Source organism: Zophobas morio, unplaced genomic scaffold, assembly GCF_036711695.1.
Source record: "Zophobas morio isolate AGI-343-1 ecotype UQ-CSIRO unplaced genomic scaffold, CSIRO_AGI_Zmor_V1 ptg000038l, whole genome shotgun sequence".
In the NCBI taxonomy this organism is placed as follows: Eukaryota; Metazoa; Arthropoda; class Insecta; order Coleoptera; family Tenebrionidae; genus Zophobas; species Zophobas morio.
In genome coordinates this window covers 4,200,148-4,212,865 of record NW_026972143.1, presented here as the reverse complement: position 1 = coordinate 4,212,865, position 12,718 = coordinate 4,200,148, and the positions used below count along the sequence as shown (strand labels likewise).

Genomic DNA, 12,718 nt, shown 5'->3' with positions numbered 1-12,718 from the left:
TACATGATATACCTAATATAAATACAAAATTTGACAACAATCGGCCCAGTACTTTCGGGAATTATCTGTCTAATAAAAATGCGGGACGACAGACGGACAGACAGACGGAAACGGGGGACTTATTCAGAAAAGGTCGAAAAAATAATTGGGGTTATTTCAAATACAAGGAAATTAAACAACTTAAAAAAATCAGTCTGGTTATATCCGTATTTTGACAAAGAAAACCACTATTAAAATTGCACTGTTTATTATTTCTTTTTGACTACTTAAAACACTACTATAACGTTTAGGTAAAAGTAAATGTTATTATAAATATAAAATAATCATTCTAGTGATGTCAATTATAACACAAAACGGAATGTCGGACAAGATGCCCATCAGTTAACAACGACAAAGTTCCAAGCTACCAATGAATAGTCTAAATCCGTATATACAAAAATCTTCCTTATAAAAAATATAGTCAATTTTTAACGCTACGCGATCAAAAATACTACCGACAATAAATCTTTGCTCCGATTATTTAAATAAAATTTTAGTAGTATGGAGATCACAAACTACTTTTTGGTCCTACTGTCAATATCACTGAAAAATAAGGTACTCTATTGTTTCGATTGCAGCAACACAATGTCGTCCTCATCGTCCGAGCTCACATCAGCGTCCGAAAAATCGTCGTCGTCGAAATACGGCCTCGTCACTGGTTTCTCTACAAACAAAAAACAAACAATCTTGACTTGTTTCAACCCCAAACAAAACTACCTGGCAGCGGCCTACTGAACAACTCCTTCTCCTTCGACTCGTCGAAGTCCCTAAAATCCTCATAGAACGCATTCTGCGACAACAACCCATACTCGCTCCTCTTGCGACACCCCAGGTAACACAACAACCCCAACCCCAGCCCCATGAAACACACGAAGCCCATAAAAATAACAAAAACTAATCGCGGCATCCCCCACACGCTCGTATTCTTGACTAGAGTGAAGATCACGATGTGCGGATTGACGGAAACGTCGTCCACCGACATGTACTTGATTTCTTTGTGGTACCCGGAGGCGCTCACCTCCAACGTGTACGTTCCAGGGGGGACGGGAACGCCGTACTTGCCGTTATCGTCCGACAGTACGGTCACGTTTTGTTCGACTACGGTAACCAAGGCGGCTGGGATTGGGTGGTTGAGGTTGTCTTTGACGTAACCTCGAATACCCGAGGTCACAGCGCCGTCTACCACCAAGGGTTTGGTCAATTCCGTGTCGGTTTCCACGTTGATGGTGGTGGATTTTGTTAAGATGACACGGACGAATGACAGTTGGCCTTGGACGACGGTGACGCCAAGGGTGGTGGTGGTGTAGTAGTGGCAGGACACTTCGAAAGTGTACTGGCCAGGGGGCAACATGATTTTGAAGTGGGCGCTGGTTTTAGTGACATCAAAGGTGCGGTCAAGGCCGTTCACTTTGACAGTTGCGTTGCGCATAGGCGCCATCTTTTCGTCTTGGACGAACCCTTGGACTCCTGAAATTTTTTAATTTGACAGATCACTAGATCTACGACTTATTAAAATCAACCCACCTGTGGTTGTAAAGGTCAGAACTGTCATAAGCGGAGCCAGAGATTGTCGCCATATATACGGAATATCTCCGACGAATGGGTAGTCACAACAACTCACTTTAGCAGTGAGCACAGGCACATTATACTCTCGGTAGAGGGCGCTGGTGATCTCATCGTCCGTCCCTTTCACGTTCCTCTCACACTGAACCCCCCCTTTCGCCGACTTTAAGTACGCCTCCGCATACACCCCATACAATTCAAATTTGGCGCCAGTTTTCGGGTATCTACCACAAATCATTATCACACCTTACCAAACCGTCAATCTCTACTTACATTATCCCCCCGCTTCCCCCCTCAATGTTCAACACCAAGTCGAACTTCTCCTCCATCAACATGTGCTTAAACGCGGTGGCAACTGACTTAAGTCCTCCGTTGACGCGAACGCCACCTATGATCTGGTCACCGACTTGTTTGAAGTCGGCCGTGATGTTGTTGCAAGTGTAGAGGGTGGGTTTTTTCCAACCGGTGGTGAGTTCTTTGGGGTAGTCGCCCCATATTTGTTCGAAGGCCGTGTCTATTACGGGTATGACGTGTATGACTGTGTTGTTTAAGATGGTGAGGATTTGGGGGTCGCCGATGGAGTGGCCGTGGATCAGATGGCGCGCTAAGTCGATGGTGATTTCGCGACCGATGGGTTGGGTGGCGTAGAGGTTGCCCATGATGGCCACGTGGAATTTGGTTTCTTCAGATGAGTCAATCTTGAATGTAGAAAATAAAGTTTTTGTTTTATTATTGTTGTTAAAATGTCAAAAATTTCAGAAATGTAACTTTTAACTTAACGACGGTCAGGTCAGGTCAGGTCAAATTGTGCAAACGTGCCATTAATGAAAGAAGATACACCCAAAGAGCCATTAAAATACGATCAAAGACAGCTATGAGTTTTTGAGTGTTGAAAATTCAACGATCAAAGACAAATTTTCAAAAATTCATGGTTGTTTTTAACCCTATTTTTTACTGCTCTCTGTGTATTACATTTCATCACGAATCTCATAAAACTTATTAAGTTTGGTAAACTGGGACCTCACATAGTTTTGTTTAACTCTAGTAACAAAGATATTTATTGATTTGACGTGTGCAAGGATAAAATCTGTACAAACCACGTTAACGAAAGATGTTCGGTTAGACAGTTTTTTTACTTCTCGAGCGTAACCAAAATCTGTCTAATCATCTAGACCAGTGGTTCGCAAACTTTTATTATTGATGACACCCTAAAATTTTAAACAAAATTTGGCGGCACCCCACCAAGAACAGTTTTAATTGTAACTAATTTATTATCAAAAACACTTTATCACATGTTTGTATAATATGTAATTGATGTTAAGATTGTTTTATAAATATTTGTTAGCCATCTTACTTCAGTATGAAGAAAATTAACATGTTCAGAACACATTTTCCATTACTGAACAGTTGTACCATATTAATAAAATCAGATCATCAATTATTATTTTTTAAAGTTGGTTCTGTGCTTATATTTATAAACATCATTATAAAATTTTCGCGGCACCCTCTTGGGGGATCCGCGGCACCCTAGTGTGCCGCGGCACCCAGTTTGCGAACCACTGATCTAGACCAACAATCTTATGACGTAGGCTCAACATTTTGCGGAGTAAAAGATATTCAGTTTTATGAAATAATGTACATCTGTATTTGTGGTTTATAAATCCACCTTGATTTTGTTTATTATTTTTATGATTTTTATTGTCAATCTTTGTTGTGCGTTGGAAAATTTCATACCCACCAACAATTTGATGACGTCATTTCAAAGAATTCTATGTTTATTCGATTTAACTGTTATACAACAATATAGTCCTGTACGAATCCGCTTTGAGTTTTTCCCGAACCGTCCAAATTTTTGCAAAAACATAATGCACGGTATAATGACAGTTTACCATTATCGTAAGGCAAGGTCGTGGTGTAGTGGTTACGAGTCAGGATGCGAACCGGATGTCGCCCGTTCGATTCCAAACTTTTCGTGTTTTTTTTTCTTTTTCTCTCGCATTGTGTTATGTTTATGACATTATCACAATTTTTTTATTGATGAAATTACCCCACTTTCTCGAAAAAAAAATTCGCCCCTCTTTATTTAAAAATGTAAAACCTCGGGGGCGCCAAATGTGCAAACGTCTTTAATTAAGAATGTGAAAGCTTCTCGGAGGTCCCTATTATCTTTTCAAAAAATGTAAAACCTTCTCGAGTGCGCCAAATGTATTTTTTTTTTTTTTAATATGAAACCTCGGGGGTCTCAACTGTCTTTTTCAAAAATGTAAAACCTTCTCAGGGACGCCAATGTATTTTTTTATGTGAAACCTTCTCGGGGGTCCCAACTGTCTTTTTTAAAAATGTAAAACCTTCTCAGGGGTCCTAATTATCTTTTTTAAAAATGTAAAACCTTCTCCGGAGCCCCAAATGTATTTTTTTAAGAATGTTAATGAACCTTCTTAGGGGGTCCCAACTGCCCTTTTCAAAAATGTAAAACCTTCGCAGGGGTGCCAAATATACTTTTTTAGGTGGAACCTTCTCACGGGTCCCAATTGTCTATTTCAAAAATGTAAATCCTTCTCAAGGGCGCCAATGTATTTTTTTTTTTAAACCTTCTCAGAGCTCCCAACTGTCTTTTTCAAAAATGTAAAACATTCGCAGGGGTGTCAAATATATTTTTTTAGGTGGAACCTTCTCACGGGTCCCAATTGTCCACTTCAAAAATGTAAAACCTTCTCAGGGGTCCCAACTGTCTTTTTCAAAAATGTAAAACCTTATCGGGGACGCCAAATGATTTTTTTTTAGAATGTGAAACCTTCTCCGGAGTCCCAACCGTTTTTTTTTAATGTAAAACATTCTCAGGGCTCCCAACTGTCTTTTTCAAAAATGTAAAACCTTCTCGGGGACGGCAAATGTTTTTTTTTTTTTAGAATGTGAAACCTTCTCCGGAGTCCCAACCGTCTTTTTTAAAAATGTAAAACCTTCTCAGGGCTCCCAACTGACTTTTTCAAAAATGTAAAAGCTTCTCGGGGACGCCAAATGTTTTTTTTTTTTAGAATGTTAAACCTTCTCCGGGGTCACAACCGTCTTCTTTAAAAATGTAAAACCTTCTCAGGGGTCCCAACTGTTTTTTTTAAAAATGTAAAACCTTCTCGGGGACGCCTTTTTTTTAGAATGTGAAACCTTCTCCGGAGCCCCAACCGTCTTTTTTAAAAATGTAAAACCTTCTCAAGGCTCCCAACTGTCTTTTTCAAAAATGTACAAGCTTCTCGGGAGCGCCAAATGTATTTTTTTTTTTAATGTGAAACCTTCTCAGGAGTCTCAGTTGTCTTTTTTAAAAATGTAAAACCTTCTCGAGCGCGCCAAATGTTTTTTCTTTTTTTTTAGAATGTTAAACCTTCTCCGGGGTCACAACCGTCTTTTTTTAAAATCTAAAACCTTCTCAGGGGTCCCAACTGTTTTTTTCAAAAATGTAAAACCTCCTCGGGGACGTCAAATGTTTTTTCTTTAGAATGTGAAACCTTCTTCGGAATCCCAAACGTCTTTTTTAAAAATGTAAAACCTTCTCAGGGCTCCCAACTGTCTTTTTCAAAAATGTACAAGCTTCTCGGGAGTGCCAACTGTATTTTTTTTTAATGTGAAACCTTCTCAGGAGTCTCAGTTGTCTTTTTTAAAAATGTAAAACCTTCTCAGGGCTCCCAACTGTCTTTTTCAAAAATGAACAAGCTTCTCAGAGGCGTCAAATGTATTTTTTTTTAATGTGAAACCTTCTCCGGAGTCCCAACCGTCTTTTTTAAAAATGTAAAACCTTCTCAGGGCTCCCAACTGTCTTTTTCAAAAATGTACAAGCTTCTCAGGGGCGCCAAATGTATTTTTTTTTATGTGAAACCTTCTCAGGAGTCTCAGTTGTGTTTTTTAAAAATGTAAAACCTTCTCAGGGGTCCAACTGTCTTTTTCAAAAATGTACAAGCTTCTCGGGGACGCCAAATGTTTTTGTTTACAATGTGAAACCTTCTCCGGAGTCCCAACCGTCTTTTTTAAAAATGTAAAACCTTCTCAGGGCTCCCAACTGTCTTTTTCAAAAATGTACAAGCTTTTCGGGGGCGCCAAATGTTTTTTTTTTTTAATGTGAAACCTTCTCAGGAGTCCCAATTGTCTTTTTTAAAAATATAAAACCTTCCCGAGGACACCAAATGTTTTTTTTTTATAATGTGAAACCTTCTCCGGAGTCCCAACCTTCTTTTTTAAAAATGTAAAACCTTCTCAGGGCTCCCAACTGTCTTTTTCAAAAATGTACAAGCTTCTCAGGGGCGCCAAATGTATTTTTTTTAATGTGAAACCTTCTCAGGAGTCACAGTTGTCTTTTTTAAAAATGTAAAACCTTCTCAGGGGTCCCAACTGTCTTTTTCAAAAATGTACAAGCTTCTCGGGGACGCCAAATGTTTTTTTATTTTAGAATGTGAAATCTTCTCCGGAGTCCCAACCGTCTTTTTTAAAAATGTAAAACCTTCTCAGGGCTCCCAACTGTCTTTTTCAAAAATGTACAAGCTTCTCGGGGGCGCCAAATGTATTTTTTTTTAATGTGAAACCTTCTCAGGACCCCCAATTGTCTTTTTTAAACATGTAAAACTTTCTCGGAGACGGCAAATATTTTTTTTTAGAATGTGAAACCTTCTCCGGGGTCCCAACCGTCTTTTTTAAAAATGTGAAACCTTCTCAGGAGTCCCACTTATTGTTTTTTAAGTGTAAAACCTTCTCGGGGACGCCAAATGTATTTTTTTAAGAATGTGAAACCTTCTCAAGGGTCCCAACTGTCTTTTTCAAAAATGTAAAACCTCTTCTCAGGGGTGTGAAATGTATTTTTTTTTATGGGAAACCTTCTCATGGGTCCCAACCATCTTTTTCAAAAGTGCAAAACTTTCTCAGGGGTGCCAAATATATTTTTTTTAGGTGAAACCTTCTCAGCGGTCCCAACTGTCTTTTTCAAAAATGTAAAAGGTTCTCGGGGGCGCCAAGTGTAATTTTTTTTAATGTGAAACCTTCTCAGCGGTCCCAACTGTCTTATTCAAAAATGTAAAACCTTCTCAGAGGCGCCAAATGTATTTTTTTACTGTGAAACTGTCTTTTTTTAAAGGTTAAACATTTTTTTTTTATTACATTGTGAATAGCACATTCTATTTGGTTTTTACTACATACAAGTTATCACGAAACAAAATTCCCTAAAATCAAATTTCATAATTTTTCGAAGAAACAGGATTTCCTTTTAGGAGTGCTGTCGAAATAATAGTGGAGATTTTTTTCTTCTGAAGTAATTTTGAGATGAATTATTTTGACCCGAGCTTTTCCCTGAGGGTTACTTAATTGAGATCAAACTCAATACCAACAATATGGTACAAACTTTTTTCCACGACCATTTAACTAATAAAAATATCTATCAAAATTGGAAAGGAAATGTTACAGTTGCTGTTAAAAAAAATGCTTTGAGTTTATTTAGAGAACTTCCCTTGGCCCTGAAGCATAATACAACAAATCCACCTTTTTCGAAAAAAAGAAATATTTTTTTTAGTCGTTTATAAAATACAAAACGCTATTATTATGGTTATTGTTATGGTGATAAAAACTGCAATTATATTTTCGTTGTATAACATAGCATTATGTAACTTATTTATTCTATAACACGATTACTTGACACGCAAAAAAGTAATCCATCTGCTCAATATAATGTTAACAAATGCGTGTCTCGAAAAACGCGTTTTAATTGTCGAATGCTCATCACAATCAAACTATAGTTCGTTCACCAAACAGATGGAGTAATCACGTGCGCTTCACATACTTAAAAAATGAACGTCCACAAGCAAGATCACGCACTTTTACAACTCCATCTGTTCGGTGAACGGAATATACACTAAACATTTGGAAAACCGATCTCAAAACAGTGACTTTGTCGTGTCATTTTGCAATTTTTAGAAGGCCACAAAAACAAAAGACCTCCGATAAACCGTCCATTTCTCCGAATCGCCAAGCCTTAATTTAATTATAACGACGAAAATCTTAATTAAAATTTAATTACTGTTTAATCTGCGGTAACTAATTGCACCTGACTAAACCCTGGACTAGACAAACAAGTGAATAACCACTACATTACATAATGCTAATAATGGTCGTTTTTCTAAATTGCTACCTTCTTATTAATCATCGTTATTTCATCCATTCCGAACAAGATACTTATCTTATATGAGCACCTAAAAGACTGACAGTAATTGTTTTTAATTACACAAGCTTATTCTCTACGCGTAAAAATCACCCAACTTAAGTCACTTCCACTCATTAGCATGCAAGCTAAAAAGTAATTTGCTTTAAAACAATCGAACAAAAACAACAAAGAACAGTTTAACTTTAAACCCGTTCAACTTTGATTGACACTTAGTAAACATCGGAAGGACGCACCAGCAAATTAGTTCTTAACAATATGGGTTTTTTGTGACCCCTCTCCGCTATAAAAGAAAAGTTCCGCCGCCAGTGACCAGTAGAACCACCACCACCACCATGAACAACGCAACGAAATTAATTTGCTTAGTCGCATTGTCTGTATGCACTTGTACAAAGCTGCGTAAGTAATAGTTGCTCAATCAGACAAAATTAGGAACAATAACTCGCTTATAGCTCCATCTTTCAAAAAATGCAGCCGAAGCCAACCCGACCTCAGCGACTGCTTGTCCAAAGCCGTCGACGATGCCATCAAGCAGCTGGAACAACCCTTCAAAGAAGTCGGGCTGCCGACTCTGGAGCCCCTGGAAATCCCGGCATTGACCATAGGCGCCGGCACCGGCGCCGTGGGTTTAGTACAAAATTTCCAAAATGTGAAGATTTACGGCTTTACGAAGCCGGAGTTCACCAAATTTGAGTAAGTATAAAGATAAATAGTTCCAGAAAGTGTGAAAAATGGGGTTTGTAGGATGGACGTGGAGAAGAAAACGGCCCGAATCGAATGCACTTTCCCCAAAGTCAAAATTTTGGCTGATTACGATGTCAACGGGAAGATTTTGCTGCTGCCGGTGTACGGTAAAGGCCCGGCTACAATTACTATGGGTAGGGTAAATTTCGTGGAAAAAATCATCACCTAAAGTTTTTAATTTTTTGTAGAAAATGTGAATGGTTTTGAGACTTTTGCTTTTGAGGAGTTTGAGAAAAAAGGGAAGAAGCATTTCAAGTTGGTTGAAGGGAAATTGACGCTGACGCCGGGAGGGGTTACCTTCAATTTTGAGAATTTGTTCGACGGGGATAAGGCTTTAGGGGACAATATTAATAAGGTCTTGAATGAGAACTGGTTGGAAGTTTTCAGCGATGTGAAGACGAGCTATGAAGATGCGTTTGGGCAGATTATAATGAGGCTGTTCGATAATGTGTTGTCGAAGGTTTCGCTTGATGATTTTTTCGATGAATGATTTTTAACAATAAATTGTTTATATAATATTTTCAATTAATTAATTTTGTTGTTTGGGACTTAAAATTCTGGAAGAACAAAGTTGTATTCAAAGTTATTTAACACCATTACTGTACGTCCTTAGGTTATCCTCGATTAAAAAAAACTTGAAAGTGTTTATGTTTATACATCGGAAGAATGTCACGTAGAAATTAGCTTGATTTGCATGAGTTCGTCCCCTCAAAACAGAGAATTGAAACCATTAAGTAGTAAGCTACAATCGACAAAATGTTCTGAATATCATTATTATAATTATTCTTATTAAATAAAGACGTTGGTATTTTCACATTTTCGGGAAAATGGGGTGACTCGTTCTTAATTTGATCAATAAAAACTATGAATGCAATGATAAATCACAAGTAAAAACTCATCATATTTTGCACATTTTGGGTAGAATTTATTCGGCAAAATTTTGAGATGTCTTCAATTTTTTGAGGGGAAAAAACACATTTATTTTGATTATACTTACAACGACTTTAAAACGTCTGCAAAATGTCAAAGCAATCAGTTTTGCAATTCTTGATTTAAACAATAAAATAAATTGACACAATCATTAATTATTTTAAGACACCCTGTATAAGCAAATCTAAACAATATGAATGCAGTAATAAATCACAAGTAGAGACTCATCATACTTTGCACATTTAAGATAGGATTTGTTCAGCAAAATTTTGTTGTGACGTCAACAGTTTTTTAGGGGGGATGAGCAAATACATTTTGATCAAAAATGGTTAATTAACAATTTTCTTTAATCATGAACAAAAAAACTTAGGAGTGTATTTGAAGCCTTAACTTTTCAAATACATAGATAGTTACCTACAGCAAATTTTAGAAATGACAAATCAATGTAATTTGAGCAAATAAATTTAAATTTTCACGCCACAAAAATTAAAACAATTGTGACAGCAGTTGCTATGATAGACTGATTTTGGCCAATGATATATTCTCTAAGAAAATAAAGGGCGGGTGGGCGGAGCTATAGATCGTGCGGCCAAAGAATGACATGTTGGGCGGGCCTAGTACTTGCTAAGATAGACTGATTTTGGCAAATGATATAGTCCCTAAGAAAATAAAGGGCGTGTGGGCGGTGCGAGCACTTGCTAAGATAGACTGATTTTGGCAAATGACATCCTCTAAGAAAATAAAGGGCGGATAGGCGGAGCTAGCACTTGCTAAAATACACTGATTTTAGCAAATGGCATATCCTTTAAGAAAATATAGGGCGAGTGGGTGGGGCTAGTACTTGTCAAGATGAGACTAATTTTAGCAAATGAATACTCTAAGAAAAAAAGGGGAGTCTACCACTTCACATGTGCTCACTGCACTTCATACTCCTCAAGCTGATTAAATTTTAAATAAAAAATTAAATTTTTGATAAAAATGTATTTGCTCATCCCCCCTGAAAATTTGACGACGCTGCCCCAAAATTTTGCTGGAAAAATCGTATCTTAGATGTGCAAAGTATGATGAGTCTATGCTTGTGATCTAGCACTGCATTAATATTTTTTAGATTTGCTTATACGGGATGTCTGAAAAAATTTAATGACTGAGTTCATTTTTTTTTGTTGATTAAATCATTGATATGTACTTTGAAATCTCGACGTTGTGAAGTTATTGTAAGTATGTTAAGTTTTTAATCAAAATCTGTTTATCAACCCCAAAAAATTGATTACGTCATGTCAAAATTTTGCCGAATAAATTCTTTCGAAAATGTGCAAAATATGATCAGACTAGACTGTAAGTTATCATTGCATTCATATTTTTTAGATGTGCTTATACAGGGTGACCAAAAAAACTAATGAGTCAGTCAATTTATTAAAGAAGGTGAAATCTTCTCGGGGTCCCAATTGTCTTTTTTAAGAAGGTGAAACCTTTTTTCTATTAGACTGGACTAGTGCTTTCTATATTGTTTTACTTCAAAGTACAAAAAATTTAAATTCCTCAAAATCAAATTTTATATTTTTTCAGAGAAGCCAACTGTACTTCAGAAGCTAAAGAAGTTCTGTCGAAACATTTTTCGACCAATTTTTTTAAAAAGATGAAACCTTGGAGGCCCCACCTGTGTTTTTTTTTTTAAGAAGAAACCTTCTCGGGGGCCTCAAGTGTTTTTTTTTAAGAATGTGAGACCTTCAAACCCCCGATCGTAAGCTAAGGAAGTACAATAGTAATCGAGTCCATCGGACGAAGTGCCACTTTTATGTTTTCTGAATGCCCCTACAGTACGAAAAAAGTAGTCTCCCGTTTCCGTCTGTCTGTTTGTCTGGTGTCTGTATCCATTTTTATTAGACAAGTAATCTCCAAAACTGCTGGACCGATTGTTGTCAAATTTTGTGTGTACAGGGTGACTGCGAAATAAGTGCAAATATTTTAACCACAGCATCCCCCACCCTAGTTGAGCCGAAATATAGAAAAAATAAATTAAAAATCTAATGGGGCAAAACCCCCATGAACCACCCTCGATACGAAGGCACTGAGCCACCTTGTAAACAGAGTTGGAAAAACGTTCGAATAAAAACGACCTAAACACTTTCAGTTTCAATTAAAAGTAAAACCGACTTTTTGCTGCTTATCATTCGTTCATTCATTTACTCATTCATCGTTAAAGGTCAGTGTGAAAGTTTTTTAGTAATTTTGATTCTGACGGATGTTTGGTCCTTGTCACAACGATTTTACATTGTTTATTGGAACAGAAATAAGAGCAACTTAGAATGCTACTACCTTTTTACAAGAAATGTTGAAAATGTTGTCCTTGACTAGCAATACAGGCGTCAGAGCGTCGCAAGAGGTTTGTTGATAGGTAAAAAAACACCGGAGTAGCGGCTGCCACTTTCACTTGTTGAAGCTCTTCGATAATTTCTGGACACTGTTGATTTCCACAAACGAATTGTTTCATCCAACCAATACACGTTTCTCGAAAATCGTCTCTTGAAATCGTACTTGTTGACGACTATGTGGAGTTCCATCGGACAAAAAGTGAGTTACAAAACGTGGACAATCAGCGGGCTCCAAACCGTGCACTTTGTCAACATGGTATGGTTGTGACCGTGTACTTTTAATGTAGGATGCACTACAAGCTGCGAAAATCCAATTTCTTCTTTCTGTCCCATCACGACCACGATCGTGAGTTTGAGGTTGAAGGTACCATGATCTCGGAGATGCTGTACCACTGATGCAAATTACCATATCGACACACTCTGCATTGGAAAACTGGACCATACACCGATTTCAACGACCGCTCGATAATGACTGGCCCTTTTCGTATTTTTCACGTTGCGATTAAAAAAGTGCCTGATAAAGTTACTTTTTTGGTTCTTACTCCGAGTCCCCTACCCATTCATTGCAGTAATTATGTAGGTCACGAAACATTACCAGCGGCGCGTATAACAATTTACATTTAATTTCAAATAATTTTTTCTAGACACTGCTACCACTTAGGACCGTGAATTTTTGCCAGTGACATAATCATATTGTGAGCTATTCCCCATTTTTTTTTTTGCATGTATTTCGCAGTCAACCTGTATATTAGAAATATTATGTAGATGGTTACATACTACCCAAAATTTGGATAATCATCCCACCAACAATTTAATAACGTTATTTCATTGAATCATATCTTAAAATAATTTTAATGTTATATAAAAATATACTCCTATA

The 12,718-nt window shown here is 37.3% G+C and overlaps 2 protein-coding genes across 2 annotated transcripts in view; one reads left to right on the top strand and one right to left on the bottom strand.

Annotated features, from left to right (window-relative positions):
• Nucleotides 1–230: 230 nt before the first annotated feature.
• The window catches only part of LOC135140217 (carboxypeptidase D-like), a 55,034-nt gene continuing 42,546 nt past the window's right edge, over nucleotides 231–12,718 (bottom strand). The window contains exons 11-14 of the mRNA XM_064070669.1: nucleotides 1,876–2,300; nucleotides 1,564–1,826; nucleotides 757–1,506; nucleotides 231–703 (exon numbers count right to left, since the gene is read on the bottom strand). Of these exons, the coding sequence (XP_063926739.1) occupies nucleotides 600–703; nucleotides 757–1,506; nucleotides 1,564–1,826; nucleotides 1,876–2,300 (1,542 nt within the window). The 3' untranslated portion in view covers nucleotides 231–599. The remainder of the gene's footprint in view (nucleotides 704–756; nucleotides 1,507–1,563; nucleotides 1,827–1,875; nucleotides 2,301–12,718) is intronic.
• LOC135140218 (protein takeout-like) lies at nucleotides 8,088–9,054 on the top strand. Its single transcript, XM_064070671.1, has 4 exons — nucleotides 8,088–8,191; nucleotides 8,245–8,485; nucleotides 8,537–8,670; nucleotides 8,725–9,054. Exons 1-4 carry the CDS (start codon nucleotides 8,128–8,130, stop codon nucleotides 9,024–9,026), a joined length of 741 nt encoding a protein of 246 aa, XP_063926741.1. The 5' UTR covers nucleotides 8,088–8,127; the 3' UTR covers nucleotides 9,027–9,054.

Coding starts and splice junctions, on each gene's coding strand:
- LOC135140218 (XM_064070671.1), top strand. CDS start 8,128: ATGAACAACGCAACGAAATTAATTTGCTTAGTCGCATTGTCTGTATGC. Junction 8,192..8,244: donor ATGCACTTGTACAAAGCTGC/GTAAGTAATAGT, acceptor ACTCGCTTATAG/CTCCATCTTTCAAAAAATGC. Junction 8,486..8,536: donor CCGGAGTTCACCAAATTTGA/GTAAGTATAAAG, acceptor TGGGGTTTGTAG/GATGGACGTGGAGAAGAAAA.